Source organism: Ixodes scapularis, unplaced genomic scaffold (assembly GCF_016920785.2).
Source record: "Ixodes scapularis isolate PalLabHiFi unplaced genomic scaffold, ASM1692078v2 PGA_scaffold9__187_contigs__length_104089568, whole genome shotgun sequence".
Classification (NCBI taxonomy): Eukaryota; Metazoa; Arthropoda; class Arachnida; order Ixodida; family Ixodidae; genus Ixodes; species Ixodes scapularis.
In genome coordinates, this window is record NW_024609884.1 from 88,977,687 (window position 1) to 89,000,391 (window position 22,705).

At 45.5% G+C, this 22,705-nt stretch overlaps 1 protein-coding gene across 1 annotated transcript in view; it reads right to left on the reverse strand.

Annotated features, from left to right (window-relative positions):
• Positions 1–16,991, reverse strand: part of LOC8053526 (RCC1 domain-containing protein 1) — a 48,161-nt gene extending 31,170 nt beyond the window's left edge. Inside the window, 3 exon segments of the mRNA XM_040218277.2 lie at positions 2,867–3,014; positions 16,417–16,668; positions 16,756–16,991. Of these exon segments, the coding sequence (XP_040074211.1) occupies positions 2,867–3,014; positions 16,417–16,668; positions 16,756–16,897 (542 nt within the window). The 5' untranslated portion in view covers positions 16,898–16,991.
• Positions 16,992–22,705: the final 5,714 nt, after the last annotated feature.

The following is a 22,705-nucleotide window of genomic DNA, read 5'->3' on the forward strand; positions in this document are numbered from 1 at the left end:
CCTGTGCCCAGTACATCATTTCTATACTTCCAATGTTTGGAAGTTCCAAATGTTTGGAAGTTCCAATGTTTGGAAGTTCCAAACATTGTTAGGGTGATTCAGCAGTTCGTTCCGAGCGCTATTCCTGAAGTTTTCTTTATCTCTTTGATAAGAAACTTTACTTCAGCCCTTGCCCTGCTAAATTTCGTGTATGGTGCGCCCCAAACTTAACGCCGCCACGAGATGGTCCGGTTTCCTCATTTCTTGAGCTGTTCCTGAACCTAGCAGTTGAACTAGTTGGTGAAGATTTGCGTCCCCGATGAAAACCCAATCAGGGGAAGGTATTCCAGCGGTGACGTCAGAACGCCGAGCCCTGATTGGCTGATCGTGACCCCCTATCTCAGCGTCGTCTGCTCCTTTGCAACGTCGTCTGCTCGCAACATCGTCTGCGTCTGTCTTACCTTTCCTGCGACTTTCGGAAGTGCAGGTCTTTACGAGCGAGCTCGACTTCGCCTTTCAGAGAGGGCAGACGAAATAACTCGAGCGGTAGGTTGTTTTTGTCTAACAATTAGCAGACGCGCATCAAGGAGGGAAGTCAAAGGACTCACTGGCGAGGTGTCCCGAGGCGCCGAGGTTTGTTTGCTAAGAACCGAGAGTGAGCGTGTTAGTGTCCGCAAGTTCCCTCCCAAATACTTTTTCCCTCCTTTCGTGTGCGGCGAGACTTCTCATTCTTTAACGGCGTCGGCGGGTTGGCGCAGTTAACATTGTCTGCTTTACGTCTCCTAGTCAAAGCGATGGCTGCTTTACCTTCCCTGCGTCTGTCGGAGATTCACCGCTTTTTCACCGGCGAGAGTCACCGTTGCCTCAGGAAGCAAGGAGATAACAAGAGGAAGAAATTGACCTCTTAAAATTGAGGTCAGCGATCAAAGTATAATACGGGAAGGGTTCACAAGGGTCGCGCGGGCATATTCCATTCAGCACGCCAGCCGGTCGTAGGCAGACGGTCGCCGAGTCGCGGAGTGCCTGCTAGGCCTAACTGCCCAGCTCATTTGGTCGCGTTCGGTGGAATCGTGGCTGTTGGAGCTTTTCCCGGGTGTTTGTGGATCCAGCGTTCTTGTTCGTCGTGGTCTATTTCAAGTACTTTTTACTTTTTTTCTTGCTGCTTGAAGTCGGGATGCGTGAAAAGTGCACATAGAAAAATAAACGTCCGTGAATCGCCGCGACCGCGACGCTGTCGGCCATGCTGATTTGATCGTAAGAAGTGCGTAAGACAGCTTCGGAGCTGTCGTAGGATTTTGTCGTAACCTGCGCAAAACTTACGAAAATTTTGTTTCGTGAATACGAATTTGTTCTTAAGTTATGTCTTACGCACATTTTTGGCGTAAGATTGTTTCGTGAATCTGGCCTCTGCACTTCCGAAAGTCGCAGGAAAGGTAAGACAGACGCAGACGACGTTGCGAGCAGACGACGTTGCAAAGGAGCGGACGACGCTCAGATAGGGGGGTCGCTATCAGCTAATCAGGGCTCGGCATTTTGACGTCACCGCTACCCCCTGCGCACGAAGCAGACAAACTTGCCCTCCGCATACATTTGAAAAGTAATTTCACCATCTCTGCTTCAAATATTCTGGTTTTGCCAATTTGTTCAACTAGCATACTTAGGGAGATATTTGATGGGAGAGGGGCGGTGCAACGGTTTTCAGACATTGGCCAATTAACTGCGAAAATTAATCTGTGTCACCTATGAAACGGATAAACAGAAAACAGTATTTTCTTGCGAGCGCTAGTTATTTTTAAAAAAGGAAACAAATCGAAGGTCAAAGTGCCTCTCAACTCTCCACGTCGACTTTCGAGTGACGTACTTTGGGGGGTTCACGTGGTATTCCCCTTGCGTCCTCTCTTCAGAAACCCTAGCTGCTTCCTCCGCGATTGTCGACATTTAAGGGATTAGCATCGTCGAAGGTCGTGGCGAGCGATTGACACAAAGGACGGTTTGCCACGGGGCTGACGGCGAGTGTAGCAACGGAGGGGAACAGGCTTTGTTGACTTCCGCATATCCCCCAGAGACGCTGTATTTTTGGTTCCCGTAACCGCTACAGGCGGCTGCAGATTGGCAAATAATAGGTTTTTTGCTTTGCAAAGATGCAGCAGAATAGCAGTTTTTCTGGGAAAGGTGACGAGTTTTTGGTCACTTGGGCTTGCATAAACAATATAAAAAGTGCAAACTGCCAATTATTTCAACATTAAAATCGTTGCACTGCCCCTTTAAAGGGAAGCTACGGAGCTTCTTGAAAAAAATGAGTTAGAAGTGAATTCTAGTGTATTTTTACTCCGTGAACTCAAATACCCAAACCATTTGCTGCGCAAGTATTGTTCAACGCGAGAAAACGCAAAAGGAAGTCACTGTAGGTGACGTCATCAACGGATCTTTTGGCTGCCCAAGGCTAGGGAGGCGGGGCTTCACCCCTATTTTGAAAATGCTCTTATGGCTCTCCGGCGCGTCACATTGAAATATAATTGTGATATCTGTTATTCTAAAGGCCAAATGAATGCAATTCAAGCGTTTTTTCTCAAATGCAGAAGTGCCCCATCTTCCCTTTAAAAGGTAGGATGCGTGAGGAAAATATCCTCCGCTACAGCAAGCAGTCCTAGCTTTGCCCACTCAACATTTTGCCATTTTAACCAACTTAGGGGCTGCATGGCTGCAACTTTTGCAGTTACCAGACATCACAACAGCAAGGATGAAGAGATGGTGAAGCTGCCAGAGAAGCACAACTCACAAGAACCAGATTTTGTACAGCATTTGTGTCATCCTCAAAATTTTTGGAAGTGAAAGCCAGTTACCGAAAATTCGGAGAGAGAACGAGTGAACAAAATGAACCACTCACCTAGAGTTACCCCAACTGAAGACAACGCCATTTTCGGCGAGTGCCAGGTTGTGCGCGTTGCCACAAACTACAGACTTGATAGAGGGCCTTGCAAGTACTAAAGGTTCCAATGTGAGCGTTGAGCAATAAAGACGTTCCATGGAGCCATCTAGAAAGGCATTAAGCAAGATCAGGAACACAAACACATAGCAGCACCACCAGATACATATAGAAGCCAATGGTGGTTACAGGTTTGCATCCAACCCGCGTCTGCAGACTTTGTACAAACATCCGAACTGCATCCAACCCCCCACTCACACTTTATTCCTTTACATTTGAGGCTTGAAAAACACTTTTGGTGCATGTGTACTTGTGAAGATCGACCTCAACTAATGATAGACATCTCATGCATTTACCTTTCATACTGTGAAATAGGTAATGGACCACACAGAACACATGCTATATTGTATTTCGCATGCACACAAGCTCATGATATTGGGAAAACACAAGGCACAGCATCAATCCGTAGAGGGGAAGTTATGTGTTCTGTGTGTGTCTCATTGGCTTTGTCCAGTCTATTTACACTGTTTTCATTACGTCCACCTTTCACAACACCGTAATGCTGACAAAAGACAGTATGTGCAGCTGGAAGCATTCTATATCAAACTAGAGGCTGAAGAAATCATTTGACAAATGATTCCTGGTCATCGTTTAACAAGGTGGTCCCACAGCAATCTGTGACCAGAACAGCCTCCTGTGCCGGAGGGCACAATCTGAATAGTGTTGCAAACTCTCAGCTAATCTCAACAACATAATTGAACCAGATATGATTTCGGCTCGAAGCAGCAAAACAAGTCGCGCATCAGTGAGTCTCAGTTTGAGCAAGAGCAGCCTTACGTATTTAAAACATTTCACATCCCCATCCGATTTGCGAGCCTTTCAGGCTGCATCCAACATCTTGTGCTCCATCCGTTGGATGGAGCACAAACTTAGAAGTAACATCACTTAAAAAGCAACGGTACTTTATAAGGATACTGATGGGCAATTTTTGCCCCCCCCCCCCCCCCCCCCCCTCTCAAGAGACTCCACAACTTTACGACCGAAAATGTGATCAAATATTACACACAATAACCAGATGGCACCTAACCCAGACTTTACATGCATCACTGGAATGTTGTTTCAGTCTACCTAGATAGTTTTCGCTAAGTGTCTCACCACTTTGCAACAGCTGATGCACTTGCTTACACATGAGTGCACAGTGGAAGTGTCATGCATAGTTGACTGGAGGCAATAGGTCAGGTCAAAGCCAGCCCCATTGCCTCCAATGGATTAGCTAGGTCAAGCTAATCCACCTGATTAGCTATAGAGAAGGATGATAATGTGCAATGTAAATGGAGCAGATGATTTGCATGCAGCATTACCGTGAACGTTGCCCTCATAATATCACAATGGCTTGGCGCTAAATAAAATTAGCAACTATTTGACAATTCTTAAATTGCGCTTCTCTTCATGACTTCTGCATTCAAGGTGCTACTGAATTACTCTTACCATCCCATCTTTCGAGCACAAGAATAAATTGACTTCCACCTGAAATGGAGTGCAGCTCACATTCTCTAGGCGACTGGTGGCCGCTGAAAAAACTCTGCCTGGTCCGAGATTCAACCTCCGGATCTTTTCAAGACTAGCAAAGCGTTCTACCAACTGAACTAACCAGAAGCTAGCTGTCAGTAGAGTAAACAGATGTTAAAGTGCAACCCCACTGCTCATGATGATTGGCTTCTTTTATGACGGTTTATGACTTTCTTCCTATGTTTTGTACAGCCGTAAAGTGAATGTCAAATTAAAAAAAAAACATTATTAGCTCTACACCAAGTCAACTCGTTGCTTCACACCATGGTGGTGGCGCTTCGAGCTCACTTTGAAGTCCCCATGCGGGACGAGCATTTCGGTGTGGTTTTGAAAGAAACGAGACTAAAACCTGCCTTCTCGTCGAAGCGCCACGACTGGGGCTGTACGAAAAGAGCCGGTAAAGGCGTGAAGATCAGTTTCCATGTGGTTTCTGCCTGCTCGGTTCGTCCGAGAATGTGGATATGTGCCGTGAAAAGGGAAAGCCAGATGCCATCAGACCACGATTGCTTGTGCGGGAAGCACTTTGGCTTGACTTCACGGATAAGTGTGGTAGTCAGATTTAGTTTTGTTCCAACATGAACGTAGGAAAACCGTCAAGTTGTCTGGACTACTCGTGGACTATGTTCAGTGCGTCTTCATGTTCAAATAGCCGTCTGATCGTCGAACTGCTGTCTTCTCGTTCAAACGACAGCGGCCAGTAGACCAAAGGTTGTGATAAGAAGCAAGTGCAGGCCTCAAAAGACTTCAAAGTTTGAAGGTTGTTTGGAGTATGTAGGCTCGGTGTGGACAGAAGATACAAGATTTTGATCAGTTACCAGTGGTCATCACCGACTTGTTATGCCCAATTCACCTGGTCCGATTCTGCTTGCGATTATCCGTATGGACATCGAGCATCGCAGCTACCATCCATGCTTTTGCAGCCCGAGTGACATCGCAACTGAAAATATTGAGCAGAATCTCATCGTGGTGAATCAGGCTTTAGCACCCATTCTGCAGCATTCAAGCAGAATGAATCGCCACGTGTCACATTATTTACACAAAGCTTTGCGGTGTAACGAGCCTCATTAATTTTTCTCGGGCCATCAAAGTAGTAAGACATTGCTAAGAAGACGTGGAATCAACAATTCCATTGCGAAAAGGAGTGTGGGGACTAACACCAACGCCGACAACATCACATTCCAACGGTTTGTGGATGCGGGGCATGGTGCATCTTGCTCACACCCCATCCCGCATGCACGGTACTGGTGGCGTGCCGCTAGGGGCGGTCCGGTTTGTTTGCAAACATGAGTTGATACTTTAATGCCATAATATTATGTTTATCCATAGTTGTTAGTTTATTATTTAGCTTTTTACCGACCACAGTATCAGGGATTGAACATTTGTTTTCTCAATTTCTGTGGCATATAATGAAACTAAAAAGTAAGCAAGGAATTAAACAGAAAATGTATATTTTAAAATAAAAACAGTTTAAAATGTTATTATCTCGTGCTATAAAAACTTAATCATGTCAACTAATGAAAATTACGAGAAATTAAATTACGAAGCACATTTCAAAATTACATTTTTCACAATTTGCATATGAAGTTTAGCATTAAACCTCAAACTTTTCCCATTCAGTTACGGCAAATTGCAGTTTTTTAATATCAAATATAGATGGTAACACATGTTCAATAGCTTGACGTGCAATTGTCGTCATGTGCCGCTTGGAACGCCACGTGAGAGACAAAAAAGGTGCCCGATGTTTGGGTGTCAGGTGCCTCGATGCCCGCAGTCAGCGAGCCAGAGATGCTAGAACAACAGCCGTGAGGTTGTAGGTGGACCACGACCAATTTTGTGCACATTCCATGGTGCATTGGTTCAGTATGCATGCCTGGAGCACTCAAAATGAAATGGACGTCATGAAAGAGATCCGGACAGTTGCGATTCTTCCACGTTGGCCAAATCCATTGAATTTTCTTATCAACTTCAGAAATAGTTTTCACAATCACACTATGGCACGTCGAAATAGTGCGACTCTATTTGTTTCACAGTCACCTCGGTGGCTCTTAAAGGGACACTGACAGGGTATTTATGCTTGCTAAGGTTTTTATTTGTACATTACATACGAAAACCCAACTACCCAGAAAACAATTCACGGCTCGAAATTCGTTTTCTTTCCGACCAAAAACAGCCAATCGAGAACTGGCCGGTTTGAATCGCGCTCACTCTCTTCTTCGTGGCCACGTGCCGTTTCTTATGGTTTAGACACAACCACCAAATATAATCAAAGTCATAGGTCATAGAAGGCACATACACAAAATTAAAAATAGAAAATAAATATGATACACATTTTTTTGTGGCTTCTAAACAGTGGCAAATGCGTTGTTTGGGGAAAAAAAGTATCACAACCACGTGACTTCTGCCACCTCTCTCCTCCTTTATATTTCTTCTTCCTCCCCAGTCCAGTTTCGGTTTCCGTTATGAGCAGTTGCGTTTTTTTCTACTCTATTAAAAATATGAGTGATGCTGTGGCAAAATATTGATTGGGTAGTCTTCTGACACCATAAAAAATCACTTGGCAAAAAATAAAAAAATAAATTTTGGGGGTGTCTGTGTCCCCTTCACCGTTTATAATATTAAAAATAAAAATGTCTCGGTGCTCAGAGGCAAAGCACCGACCTACGGGCCTCCATTTGGCGGGTTCGAATCCCTGCCGATGTTCCCATAATCTGACAGAGGCCTAATACTTTGTCGTGCAACTGAGACTTCGCTGGCACGACAAAAGATCTCCAATTAGTCTAAATTAGCTCGCTTTTTTTTTATTCGTTATATGCCGTGCAGGTGCTTTTTGTTGGTTTCGCTTAAAAAAGACCCCCAAGATTTCATTTTTGCTTCGCTTTACCTTAGTTCTGAGCGTGGCCAACGCTACGGGTAGATGAAGTCAACCAAGTAGTGCCAAGAGCGCAAGGTCATGCAGTTTGTTCTTTTTTTGCGCTAGTGCGATCATCGGTTAAACCAAGTGCAGAAAAAGCCTTATGATACTGCGCTTGTAGTGGGTGTTTTCACTCTTTTTTGTCTTCAAACATTTGATTGCTTTCTGACTTACAATGAAACAGAGTACATTGTCAAACTTTTCGTATAATGTTTGTAAAATAAAACAGCATGTTCACGTGAAACAACATAGGCGGGTTTAATTTAAAACAACAGGAAATTAGAGCAGTTTTAACAATTGTCTTATCATGCTTTTGATCGTCAAGTACCTCAATACTCGTAGCACTGTTGCCCTTTCACCTTGATGTGGGAAAATGTCCAACAGGTCTGGAACTTTTTTTTAAAATTATTATTCTTATGTTTTTATGAAGGAAATTTTTCTTCTATGATGTCACAGAACAAATTCATAATTCTCATTCTAAATCACAATAGTGCAACTTTATTTTGTTTCATAGCCACCTCAGTTACGAGGCAATGCGCAAGCCTACGGGCCCCCAGCCGCCCAGCGATTATACAATCAATCAATCAGCATTTATTTCAGCTTGAAACACAAACTGAGGGTGGCGAGAAAAAAGCAGTGTCGTCCACTGCTTGACAGGCCTCGCCACCCCTACAAGTCAGCAGTGTAAACGCGGTAAAAATAATATATAAAAAATTGAAAAGTACAGACAAATTATACAAAAGTGTTCCTAAGGACAGAAGAAGACATATCACTCAAGTAATCACATAGAGGAATATTCAAAAACTTAGGCAAGATATATCGTAACATTGCAGAGCCATAGTTCGTTCTACATCTAGGTAAAACAAAGGTGTCTTTTTCCCTGGTTGCATAAGGCATATTGTGGGGCACAGTAGAAACAATATGTGAAAGAAAATGATCGTTTTTTGCTATTATATTTTTGTAAGAACACGCAAATCTATATTCAAATAAATTATATACAGGCAAAATTTTATACTGCAAGTAAGCCTGCCCGGTTGGGGAATTATATGGAGCTTTTGCAATAGCACATAACATTTTCTTTTGCAAGATCAGAAGCTTCTGAATGCTGGATGCAGTGGTATTACCCCAGACAAGAAAACAGTAGCTTAAATACAAATAAAAGAAAGCGTAGTATAAAGTAAGTTTAGTTTTTTCAGGTAGGACATGCTTATTACGTGAGGTAATTACAACAACCTTAGAGAGGGCAAGACAAACCTCGTTTATGTGGGCATCCCATGTCATTGTTGCAGTAAAACTTACACCGAGAGATCTAAACGTTTATGTACTCGATGATGGTATCACTCAAAACTAAGGGCGGTGGGTGCATTACAAGTTTTCCTTTAGGACGAAATATTACAGCTATAATTTTCTCCTTGTTTATTTTCAATGAGTTGACTAATGACCACCGTGCTAATAATGTCAATACTCGGTTAGCAGTGCCAGTTAGTTGTTCAACGCCGGAGGAGGAAAAGAAAAGGCTCGTATCGTCAGCGTAAATAATGTATTTTGCAAGAGTACTAATATTGGAAATGTCATTTATATATAAATTAAACAACAGTGGTCCAAGGATGCTACCCTGAGGGACACCATTATAAATTTGAAGGGAATCGGAGTGAATGTGATTTATGATAACATATTGTAATCGCAAGCTTAAATATGATTTTATAAGGTTGAGGGTGTGTCCTTGTACGCCGTAATGCTCAAGCTTAGCGAAAAGTATTCCATGATTTAAAGTATCAAATGGTTTACTAAAGTCAATAAAAATACCAAGAATAAGACATTGTGATTCAAAACTGTTCAAAATATATTCTTTTTGAGCAAGCAAGGCATTTTCCATTGATCTAATTTTAGTAAAGTCATATTGGCAGTCAAATATTACAGAATACTTTAAGAAAAAATTATTGAGGCAGCAATGAATTATTCATTCTAACCCTTTAGAAAAAAACGGAAGTATAGATATTGGTCTATAGTTACCAAAGTCATTCTTATTTCCTTTTTTATAAATTATGGCTACTTTAGCTAGCAGCATAGCTGTTGGAAAATGTCCCGTTATAAGCGCTACATTATAAGTATGTGTCAGACACGGTGTAATTATTTGCAAAACATATTTTACTGGGCGGCTTTATATATTATGGGAGTCATGGCTATTCATATTTTTTAGACTTTTGCAAATTGAAAAAACCTCAACTCGTCAGTCAGTTCAAAGAATATTGATTCCGCCAACCCAACACTTAGAAAACCAAAAATGTCGGAATTGTAGTGACTGTCACCTACAGTCGAAAAAAAGTAATTGAATGATGTAGCAAGATCTGAACCCGATAGCTCAGTTTCATTAACCGCTAAGCTTGTGATCACTTGGGTGTTAGTATGTGTATTCGGGAGCAGATTTAGACGCCTCCATTTTTCCTTGAGATTACTAGGAAAATGACGACCAAAGAAATTATTATAATACATGTTTCTCACCAATTTAATTTCCCTGTTTAGTTGGTTGCGTAATGACTTATATTCTGCTAGCACGGTAGGATTTTTGTTTTTAATAAACGTTGCAAATAATTTGTATTTCTTTTCAACGAGTCTAATTAAACGTCTAGTCATCCAGGGCTTACGCGCACTTTTGCATGTTTTTATTTCCACAGTGGGAAAACATACATTATATAATGATGTGAAGAGCTCTAGAAACCTATTAAAAGCACCATATGCAGCGGTCTCGTTGTAAATAGGGCTCCAATCTACCAAGGAAATACGGTTCTTAAATAGGTCGAGTCTTTCTTGAGATATTAGCTTAATCATTAAACCTTTAATCCCACCCTTGCCATAGTTATGATCAAGACTGGTAGAAACTGTTAAGATTTGTTTGCACTACCGACGACTCGTTCCTGGTTAGCTCAGTTGGTAGGGCGCTTACCCAGTCTTGGAGAGGTCCCGGGATTGATTCCCAGACCAGGTAGATATTTTCAGCAGGACCCTCCACCAGAACTAGTCGCTCGTGCTCGTATCCTTTACTGCAACCCCCATTGAGGTGAGGCAGATATACATGAATCCATACCCAAACTTCACGGCGGTGGCGATATGTGGACATTCCACGCTCAAATCGTTGCCATTTGGCACGTGCCTATATCACTTCATGCTTCAGCCTAACAAAAGCTACAATAGCGAGCTCCATGCTTTGAATGGGCCTGTCAAGCATGTGCGCTTGGGTTGAGAAAGAGTAGTTCAGGGCAGCATGCTCGCGCTTGTAGCTTCTGCTTCGCTCACACTTATCGCCAAACAAAGCTCGCCTTCTGGATATGTGCAGAGCCCTCACTTTTTACATGACCACACGCTTGTTTATCAACACTGATTTGGTTTATAGTCCCACTGCAATTCAGCTCATTCTCTTTTGTGTGCGACATGCATTAGATACCCAGGTAACCCAGGAGAGCAGGCTATTTCGCAGATTGCAAAAAGACCTACTATATGCTACTAAACATGTCTGCCACAATCACCACAAATTTCTCACATGATCATTCGCGTGTGTAAACACTGTTGTCTGCCAAGAACTGTGACGGTGTGGAAACATGTGGCGAAAGCTCGCCGTCATCATGCACTTTGTCGAAAACCCTTGGTATCCAATGAATACTCATTATCGGCGCCAAGAAGATTGGTAGCCTTCAGCAGGTGGATTTTTTCAAGAATCCCGAGTTAGAATACTTAAATGTAAACATTTTTGACGGACATCCATCTGGTTAGGAATGATTTAAACACAATTGAAACTCTAACCACGCTTTAATAAAAGCAAAGATCCCGACGTTTCAGGGCCAACTTGGCCTCTTGATCACGGGCACCTGTGTCTGTCCCGCGAACGGCTTGTCCACGAACCCGAACACCCCTGGGGGCTCTCCGGATTAGCGCATGATGTAACTGAGACATGGTGAAATGCACTATGGGTCGGAGAAGAACATCTGCCTTGTGCACCTTCAGCAGGCCATAGAAGGCCGGCGCTGACCTGTTCCGGCAAATGAGACCGATGTAGAGGCCTCGGGAGTCGATTACTTATTAAAAATCGTAGAGAGCATTTTGTTTAGACTTCACTCAATCTTGGTAGTCGGGTCCTTTGGCAGAATCATGTATGTGTTGGTGTTGAGAGGTTGAAGCGCCTTCTCATCGTAGTCTGCAAGGTCGAGCAGCACGGTTTTTCATTTCATTTCATTTATTATACCTTAAGGGCCCCTGGGGCATTACATAAGGGGGGTAACATAAAACACAGTATAACACTTCAAGGGTTGAAATCAAATGTAGGGACAATTAGGTTGAAAGAACATTTGTTATTTTACAGTGCAATATCTTCATTATACAATCATATGCTTAGTAAGTTCTGCTAAAAACAAGGCATGATCAGTAATTGTCACAATGAACTCAGGTAGTGCATTCCAATCCCGTATACCCTTGTCGGCAGGGAGGATGACGATGCTCTTGTCTTCTCTCAAGTTCTGAATGGCTCCCTTCTCTTCCGGCATGTAATTTAATTGCTCCTGTCGGTGCGCCTTGGACAGCACGCCGATAGCCTTGAGGCGGGCTTCTTCACGGATGCAGGGGTCTAATTCGTGCGGGCCATATTCGACAGCAGCTGCCATCAAAGCAATAGGCACCGTGGTTGTGGTTAGATCAAACTTTTTTCTTTTTGCCAGTACACGAGTCTTGGTGCCAGAGAGTTCTCTCGAAGACAGATTTTTCACAAACCTCTTGTCGGTCTCTTGGGAGACGGCGAGACGCAATTGGAGAGATACGAGCTTCTTCGGGTGGTCCAAACTCCTCTCAGCAGCCGACGTAGCAGTAGATCTGGCAAAGTCGTCGATGGCAGGAAGATGCTCCGGAGCACAGTATTCCAGTTGTCTCCGCAAAAAGAAACGATCCAAGACCTTCTTCCTGACAATTTCCTGGCATTCTTGAATCCAGGCGTCGAGCAGGCGATGTTCGGTCTGCTCAATGATCCTGTGACCTTCGGTGGTGTGGACCAAGCGCTCCTGGTGTGTGTACCCTACATCAAATACACAAGCGAGGTTCTCACCCGAGTACTACGACAGTACAGCATAGTAGTCTCACAAAAGCCAGTCTCGACAATTGGCGGCCTTCTCCCCCTACCAAAGGATCGGCCCCGAGGGAGAGGGCACAGGGACTGGTTTACAAAATACCCTACGGTGACTGCTCCGCGTCATACGTGGAAAAACTAAGAACTATCTAGAGCACCTGCGGCCCCACCGCTACGACATTGTGAAGAAGAATGTGGAGGGAAGTGCGCTGGCTGAACACGTCGAGAAGACAAACCACCCCATTGACCTTGACAACAGCGCCATCCTCGGAATGGAGACAAACTGGCAGAAGTGCCTTCCATTGGAGTCGTCGCATATTACATGCACACGTGGCAATATAAACCGGTCGACGGGGACCCTACCGAGCAGCTACGTTTCGGGGTTAAGAAGGATAATCCGGAGAGCCCCCGGGGGTGTTCGGGATCGTGGGCAGGCCGTTCCGCGAGACAGAGACAGTCGCTTGTGATCAAGGGGCCGAGTTGGCCCCAAAACGTCGGGATCTTTGCTTTTATTAAAGCGTGGTTAGAGTTTCAAGTGTGTTTGAGTTAGGATACTTCCACTTGCTCTGTTAGAAGCAATCAAGAGACAGCTTACACCAAACCTGTAGGTAATAAGGTACTATGACAATGTAAACGTCTGTGCCTGAGCAGTATGTGTACAACCTTTCGCTTTTGATGCACCCTTACCTTTCGATACGCTTAAGACTAGTATAAAACGTAGCACTGTTCCGGTTTTCCTCAGCGCGCGTGGCATGTGTGCATACACCATATTCAATATAACGTCACACTCCACGATTCCATATTTTTTTTTTTTTTTTATTTGTTGGACACCACTGGTTGGTTTGGATAAATAGCCAAACTAAGAGTGCCACATTGCTCAAACTCTGTAGAATAGCTATCCACAGAGCAATAACCTTTGACTGGTCAGTCATTTTATTTGTCACTGCACTCAGTACTCAAACTAATTCTAATCATTTAATGCTGCGAGGGATTTTTTAAACTTTGGAATTACTTTTGTAATGTATTAAGTGCAAGACTCCAGTACCAGTCCTACTTTGGGCTACCCAAACTGAATATTTACAGCTAATGGTCTTGTATCTGTGTTTTCCAGTTTCAATGGTACTGGTAAAAATAAACACCTCAATGACCTAAAATGACACGTCTGACCAAAAAAAAATAGCTTCTTTGTTTCTAATTCTTGAGGTATTTATTTCCACAAGCTAGAATTCTGGAAACCCAGGTACATCACATCATCACGTTTTTCTGGAAAGCTATGCAATGAGAAACGGAGAGAGGAGGAGCCGAGAGGGGATGGTCAGAACGCCGAGTTCTCGTTGGAATGATTACTGGGTTAGAACACAAAACGCCGGCGTCCGGCATTTGGCTGTCGCATTCGACCACGTTCAACGAGTGCGGTGGAGACAAAGGCAGCTATCTTTATGTTTACCCACTGATCATTCCAACACGAGCTCAACATTCTTACATCTCTGCGCGCTCTTGTCTCCTCCTCTCCCTCACTTTCTCGGCCGCACAGAAAGCCAAACATATGCAGGATGAAACGGCTGACTTATCATTCAAATCTGACCACGTTGAAGTATGTGGAATTGGCTGCCGAGATAACCGGTGTGCTAACTGCGCACTGCCAATCTCACATTTCTCGACTCGTCGATCGTTTTGTCATGCACTGGTCTCGCCATTAGCTCAAGACGATTTGCGCTTCTTATTCTGACAAGATTTCCTGGAGATGCAAGCTCATAGCGTAGGCAACTGGTTCCTTTGCACGAGAACTGGTGCAGCCGGGGCACGTTCCACAGAAAGCTTGTGGATAGAGAAACAAGTGAACAACCAGGGATGTCAATTACAGGAAAAAGAAATCTTCCACACTGTCCAAGTGCCACCACACACGATTATTTGTGTTAATGTACGGGTCTGGAATGTGATCCCATTGCTATCTGTTCATTCAGAATCCCACTAACAAAGCGTGGGGTTTCACCTTAAAAAGGCCCTGCAACAACTTTTTGACTAATTTTTAATTTGAGCTGAACCTGAGTGCAATGAACTTTGTAACTTAGTAAAATTTTCTTTTCTCGAATTTTGCTCTGTTTTAAAACTTATAGGCGAATTAAAATTACAAAAACAAGCAAAAAATAACCTCCTTCATGACGTCCCTGGTCCTGGCTTGGGTGGCCGTAAACTAGAGGAGGGGTAGTGAGCTCAGCGAGCGCTCATGGCTGCTGCACTCCATGTTGACGGCTCAAGAGGGCGCCACTAAAGCATGTGCTGGATAAAGCGGGCGGCCAGGGCGCCTCGCATAGTATTTGCTGCACGACTAAACACTAATTTGGCATGACACTTCATTGGCCACAAATGATAGCCAAACATGGGGTAAATATCAATTCATAACGGGAGCCAGTTCGCGCTGCCAAACCGCGAAACGGCCAAACCGCAAGTCAAAGCTGCTCGCCGAAGGCCTTCGGAACACTCGGAACCGGTCGGATCCTCCAGCCCATACGACCGCAGTACCACCGCGTACATCCACAGCACCCACTACACCTTTCTAGTATGCGCCGCCTTTTCCACTGCTTTGTGGCTGGTATGTCGACGAGTCATTTCTTGTTTCCATACTTTATAAACTGCATTTGTTTCTTTTCTGATCTAAAATACTGAACAAAAAATACTTTCATAAATAATTGAAATAGTTCAAGCCACTTATATTTTGAATTCGGCTAAAAAAAAGCTTTTAGCGGCTCTGACCAGTTGTAAGGCCAGGACGACATGGTGACGTTGTTGGTCCTGGCCAGGACCAACAACGTCACCATGTCGTCACATGCCACGCGCATTTGGTTCCACGGGGCGCCCCCGTAGGTGGAAAAGGCTTCCGTATCGTCCGGGTTAACATATGACACACTGATATTTAGTTACTCTTTCAGTGCCCGCTGGGTTCCCCTAAACCACAAGAGATGTGGAAACCGCAAAAAAGGTAGACGCTTAAATAGGATTGCAGGGCCTCTTCAACCACCAGTTGCCACCAGTCTTTGATCACAGCCACACTAGGGTGAAATCAGATGTTAACTATTTGATATAACGATTTTAGGGCAAGTCCTCCAGGTAGAGAAGATTTGTGCAAGAATAAGTTGAGTTTAACCTGAAATAGAGTGTAACTCGCGCCCTCTGGGTGACTGGTGGCTGCTAAAAAATCTGTCGGTGGTTACGGTCCAAGATTGGTGGCAACTGTTAACATCCGATTGCTCTACTGATGGCTAACTCCTGCTTAGCTCGATTGGTAGAGAGCGCTGCTAGTCTGGGTAAGGTCCTCGGATCGAACGCCAGATCAGGCGGATTTTATCAGCATCCCCTGTCACCTAGAGGTGGCGAGTTTCACTCCATTTCAGGTGAAAGTCAATTTATTCTTGCGGAAATCTTCTCCACCTTAGGGAAGATTTACTCTAATATCATATAAAATCTGTAGAGTAAGATATCACTGCCGCAAGATGAAACACGCCAACGAGCAACAAGGAATGGTACGCCAGTAAAAGCGGTGGCACAGGAGAACCTGTTTAATATACTTAACCCTGGAAACTGGAGACAAAAAGGACAACATAAATATAAAACGTCTACCACTATTTTTTCTTTTCCTTTACCACAGCACATTTTTCCTCCTGCCCCAGTCTCGGGTTAACGGTAAATATTATATGATATACCATGTTGTCCTTGATGCTCTCTGGTTATTTCCCCCTCCCCTCCCCTCTCCTCCTCCTCCCCTCCCTCCCTTCCCCCCCCCCCTCCTCCTCCTCCTCCTCCTCTCCTCTCTTCCCCCCCCCCCCCCCCCCCCCCCCCCCCCCCAAAATCTCCAGTTAAAATATGAATGAAACGGGGTTGTTTACTACTCGTGCAGGGAAAAACACGTATGAATACGGTTCGTACCTGGCCGCAGTACGACTCCTTCCTCGTCTCCGAAGGCGACGTCTTTCACCTTGCCGGCGCTAGGAATTCGCTCTGGCTGCGAGTCCAAGTCGTGCCACACGTAGGCACCGCCGCTCCGAGTAATGACGCACAACATACACTGCCCCAACACCGCGTGCGATACGGCATCGTCCTCGGAGGAGTACTTGAGTAGTTCCACCTTCCTCTCGCAACGTTGCGGCAAGAACCCGGTCAGGTACGGCTTCCCGTCCTCTGAAACGCGAAAAAGCGGCTTCAAAGTGAACATCTGCGTTCATAAAATACGTACGAACAGAACTAAACATTTAACTGAAGACTTGCCGGTGACGCAGACTGCGTTCGACCACCCGATGTACACGGTTTTAGCAGTTGACAGCTCGTCGGGAACCACTTTTGCAGGCTGGTTCACTCTATCAGTGAAACAGTTGAACTTGTTAAAACCAAAGTAATAATATATTTTCATCTTCTCTGATGATACCCTCAGCCTGAAATCACCGCCGTTTCAGAAAAATGAAACAGCTGAACAAGATGGATGGATGGATGCAACAAGCTCAGAACGAGCTCGTTGGATGGATGCTAACGGTAGTACCCTTCATAATGGGTAGTAGCCCGCGCCACCTAGAATAGAAACCGAAGTATGATTCCACCTCTACGGCTTCTTCGGCTGTCCCATTCGTTTGGATACATGGTTTTGCACAAAAAAGACGGACACAAGAGAGAGAAACAAACACGAGCGCAACTTGCAACTGTATTGAGGAAACCTTTAGAAAACATACAGATATATCGTCAACTTCAATGCGTCCACGCATGCGTCGTGTCACTATCACACGCTCGTCACAGAAACTTATCAACGAAGCGTTTTTCAGCATTATACAAACTTATCGAGGTATCGCGCGCTCACACATAGGTCGCCTTTCTTTTTGATAAAGAAGGCTTCCAACAGCTCGCGTGCTTTTTGTCCCTTACTTCCACCCAAAATTCCAGTATCAGAAAAACGTGGCTCACACGTAGTTTCTACAGTGTGCATGCAGGCAAATGTGCCTTAGTCTTTAAATTTTGAGCATGCTCCCTGAGACGGTCGTTGGCACACCTTCCCGTTTGCCCCACGTATGTCTTCCCACACGTGAGCGGGATTTCATAGACGACTTCTGTTTTGCAGCCAACAAACGGCCTGGCATGCTTTGTGCTGCATCCTCGCTTTTGTCTGCTTTCTCCAGTAATGCGGGGGCAGAGTTGGCCGAGTTTTGTCGGAGCTGTAAACACAATCGGCACCCCATGTCTGTTCGCAACCTTCTTGAGGTTATGCGAGAGTTTGTGCACGTATGGTACCGCTTCAGGCCTCACATTCCTCAGTGTTGACCGGCCGCATCCTTTTTCCAGCAGTGTGTCCCTTCACTCTTTGCAGTATGGTTTCCGCCACACACCTCAAGACCGAATCAGGGAAGCTCGCTGACAATAGTCGAGCCAATTGGTTGCTAAAGCTTGCCTGTATCCTGTAAGCACACGACTTTTTAAGGGCGGACTCAAGAAAAGCTTATCAATTCCTCTTTTAACTAGCTTTGAATGGGCTGAGTCATACGGCAGGAGTTCCTTTCGAGACCGCGGGGAATACATCCAACAAACGTGTTCTTCCAAGGACAAAAGGTTCAAGTCTAAAAACTGAAGGCCGCCCGTTTGCTCACAGGATACAGTCACAGTCAAGCTTTAGCAATCAATGAACTTCTTCCAAAACTGACGCGCCCCATCGCGGCGAAATACCACGCAGTGCACTCTGGGAACTAGTTGGCCACTCAGTTTCGGTTTCGACTGAGCAGCTTCATCTCATGCTATTCGCCGCGACCGAACGCGCTGCTTGCGTTTTCGATTATCTGACTTTTCACGAACGTACAATACACTCATTCTCGAGCGATACAAAACGAAGACCGGGGCACTTTCCTTGGTTTCCGAACACCGGATATTGTGCGTACGTATGCGAACGTAGTAAGTCGTGGCTTAGTCACCTCACCCCACGAGTGCATCTTTGAGCTCAATGTCAGTAATCCCGTCTAGTACCAGTGAACTACAACTGAAATTTGTTCGTCTGGAGCCTTACACGCATTTTGTTTGCCAAACGTCCGCTTCTCGTTACTTCATTGGGCGAAAAGCAAGCCGCATCCTCACAGGGTATCAAAGTTGCGGCCAGCGTTTACGCATGAACTTTTAAAGGGGCACTGACACATCAAAATCGTAATTTATTTTATTATCCGAAACGATTGAAAATGATGCCGGGACATTACCCTCAATATTCGAAACTTGGGAATTCAGTATTTGGGAATTAAAAAAACAATTTCCAAATGCCAGATTTGAAGTTCCCGCGCGATCCGCGCCAGTGCAGTGAGTCAAATTTTGCGGTCTCCTGCGACTCGACTTTCTTTCGGACCTCCGCACCACGCTGTGAAGCAAAGCGCCGTTGCTACCGCGACCCGAAGAGAGGAGGAGGTGAGCAGGCGGGATAGAAGGGAGCCGGCGCGGGGAAAAAACGGTTTTTTCCCCGGCTCGGCGATAAGGGCGATAAGCCTCTGCTTGAGCGCCGCCAAGTTTTCCGAAGGAGAGCACAAATCCAGGAAGCGACATCACACCGAAATCTGATTTTTGGTATTTCAAAAATAAAGGCCGCAGTGCGTTCGTCATTGCGTTAAAAAACATGTTTTACGATTGTCGTTATTAAATGTTATAGAAATGTCGCCAACAAAGCTTCTAAATTTCCTGATTTTTGACGTCACCGATCAGAAGAAGCAAGGAGGTGAGCGCGGGAAATATAAACGCCAAAAATAAAAAGGCGCGCGCGCGCGGGGGGAAATTTTTTTTCGCGATGCGGTTTTTTTTGCGTGTCTATGACTACAACTTGCATCGTTTTAGACAATAAAAAAGAGTACGACCTTTGGGGTGTCAGTGCCCCTTTAAGGAAACGCAATAAATTCGACCTCACTACTGCACAAAAGTTACTATGATGTCTTCCTCGTGTCATCATATATCTCCCACTAGAATTTTATGCTGATAGAAGATTAACTTTTCGCAAACGCTGAGATCGGCTAGCTACGACTGAGGCCCTAACAAGCGTCCCCTACTCCTCGCTAAGCCTTTTTGGACGAGCTTTTACTGACGCCCGAGATCTGTGCCGGGAACGGTGTGTCTGAAATTATCTCGGCATACTCAGGCAGGAAGAAAGCAAACACATAACAAATATTTTGGCCATTAGCAGCCGTCAAGTGCGCTTTGAATTCGTTCGAGCACTTGTCTGAAGAATGTCGCACCGTGCGCCGGACGGTCATGCATGAACCCCAATGCGGTGCGCATAGGGGTTCTTGCCGGTCCGACGCACTACCGGCGAACGGTGCGTCGCAAGTGTGCTCATTTTCGTCTTCTGCGCATGAGAAAGGAAGTAGCGGTGACGTCAGAACGCCGAGCCCTGATTGGCTGATCGCGACCCCCTATCTCAGCGTCGGCTGCTCCTTTGCAACGTCGTCTGCTCGCAACGTCGTCTGCGTCTGTCTTACCTTTCCTGCGACTTTCGGAAGTGCAGGTCTTTACGAGCGAGCTCGACTTCGCCTTTCAGAGAGGGCAGACGAAATAACTCGAGCGGTACGTTGTTTTTGTCTAACAACTAGCAGACGCGCATCAAGGAGGGAAGTCAAAGGACTCACTGGCGAGGTGTTCCGAGGCGCCGAAATTTGTTTGCTCAGAACTGAGAGTGAGCGTGTTAGTGTCCGCAAGTTCCCTCCCAAATACTTTTTACCTCCTTTCGTGTGCGGCGAGACCCCTCATTCTTCAACGGCGTCGGCGGGTTGGCGCAGTTAACGTCGTCTGCTAGTCAAAGCGATGGCTGCTTTACCTTTCCTGCGTCTGTCGGAGATTCACCGCTTTTTCACCGGCGAGAGTCACCGTTGCCTCGGGAAACAAGGAGGTAACAAGAGGAAGAAAAATCTAAAACTGAGGTCAGCGATCAAAGTATAATACGGGAAGGGTTCACAAGGGTCGCGCGGGCATATTCCATTCAGCACACCAGCCGGTCGTGGGCAGACGGTCGCCGAGTCGCGGAGTGCCTGCTAGGCCTAACTGCCGTGCCCGCTTGGTCGCGTTCGGTGGAATCGTGGCCGTTGGAGCTTTTCCCGGGTGTTTGTGGATCCAGCGTTCTTGTTCGCCGTGGTCTGTTTCAAGTACTTTTTTCTTGCTGCTTGAAGTCGGGACGTGTGAGAAGGGCACGAAGAAAAATAAACGTTCGTGGGTCGTCGCGACCGCGACGCTGTCGGCCATGGGATTTGATCGTAAGAAGTGCGTAAAACAGCTTGGGAGATGTCGTAGGATTTCGTCGTAACCTGCGCAAAACGTACGAAAATTTCGTTTCGTGAGTACGAATTTGTTCTTAAGTTATGTCTTACGCACATTTTTAGCAGAAGATCGTCGCCTGCACTTCCGAAAGTCACCGGAAAGGTAAGACAGACGCAGACGACGTTGCGAGCAGACGACGTTGCAAAGGAGCAAACGACGCTCAGATAGGGGGTCGCGATCAGCCAATCAGGGCTCGGCGTTCTGACGTCACCGCTACCCCCCTGCGCAAGAAGCAGACGAACTTGCCCTCTGCATATGATTGCAGGATAACTTAATGCGCATACGCGATGTTGAATATTAGGGGAATGCAAGTGGGTGGGGACTTTGTGCAGTGCTGCGGGTCAGTACAGATAAGAGATAAGTGTGTTAAAATTGAGTTTTCAATGGCACCTCCGAGTTTTACCTCGCGTACTAAGTCACATTAAGAAAAACAGTAATTGCAAAAAGTAATATTTCGTCTATGGACGCACGAAGCAAACTTCCTGATCAACAACACTAATGTAAAGGCGCGAGCTCGATGTATGCATACTTATTGGTTGCTACATCTAGTTGATTCGTACACAAGCAAGATCCCCGAGCATCTGAGCTTCGCAGCGTCGAGACTTTCAGCACTGGCTCGTCCACATACCTCGATTGGAACGCTAACAGGAAGGCTCAAAGTACAAAAATACAACAAGCATGTGTTAAGACAAGCTATACGTCTCGGGATTGTGCTAAAGCTTCGAGGTATGACCATTTAGGTTAGTTTAGAGACCACAAATGACGCTCTCGGGACCAGAAAACAATCTCTTGTCGACGTGTCGATCGAAACCGAAACCATGCCACCCTCCCCCCTGGCCAACTAGTTCCCAGAGTGCAACGCGCGCCGTGTTGCATGCAGGGCTTTATGGAAGTAGTCTATTGGCTCGGCTATTGTTAGCGGGCTTCCCTGATTCGGTCTTGAGGAGTGTGGCGGAAACCATACTGCAAAGAGTGAAGGGACACACTGCTGGAAAAAGGATGCAGTCAACACTGAGGAATGTGAGGCCTGAAGCGGTACCATACGTGCACATACTCTCGCATAACCTCAAGAAGGTTGCGAACAGACATGGGGTGCCGATTGTGTTCACAGCTCCGACAAAACTCGGCTAACTCTGCCCCCGCATTACTGGAGAAAGCAGACAGAAGCGATGATGCAGCACAAAGCATGCCAGGCCGTTTGTTGGCTGCAAAACAGAAGTCGTCTATGAAATCCCGCTCACGTGTGGGAAGACATACGTGGGGCAAACGGGAAGGTGTGCCAACGACCGTCTCAGGGAGCATGCTCAAAATTTAAAGACTAATGACGGGGCACATTTGCCTGCACACTGTAGAAACTGTAAGTGTGAGCCACGTTTTTCTGACACTGCAATTTTGGGTGGAAGTAACAAAAAGCACGTGAGCTGGTGGAAGCCTTCTTTATCAAAAAGAAAGGCGACCTATGTGTGAGCGATACCTCGATAAGTTTGTATATTGCTGAAAAACACTTCCTTGATAAGTTTCTGTGGCGAGAGTGTGATAGTGACACGACGCATGCGTGGACGCATTGAAGTTGACGATATATCTATGTTTTCTAAAGGTTTCCTCAATACAGTTGTAAGTTACGCTCGTGTTTGTTTCTCTCTGCTGTGTCTGTCTTTTTTGCGCAAAACCATGTATCCAAACGTTCATTAACTCGCCCAACAACAAACTATTTTACAGTCCCATTCGTCTCGCTCCCCAGCAGGGGCCCTAATCTGGACACTTGGCGAAAAAGTCGGCGAGAAATCCGGCGGCTCTGATTGGCGGGTGCCAAGGTCAAGCGTGGAGTTGGCCAATGACGGCCGCCAGATTTCTCGCCGACTTTTTCGCCAAGTGTCTCGCAGATTAGGGCCCAGTCGTCGGA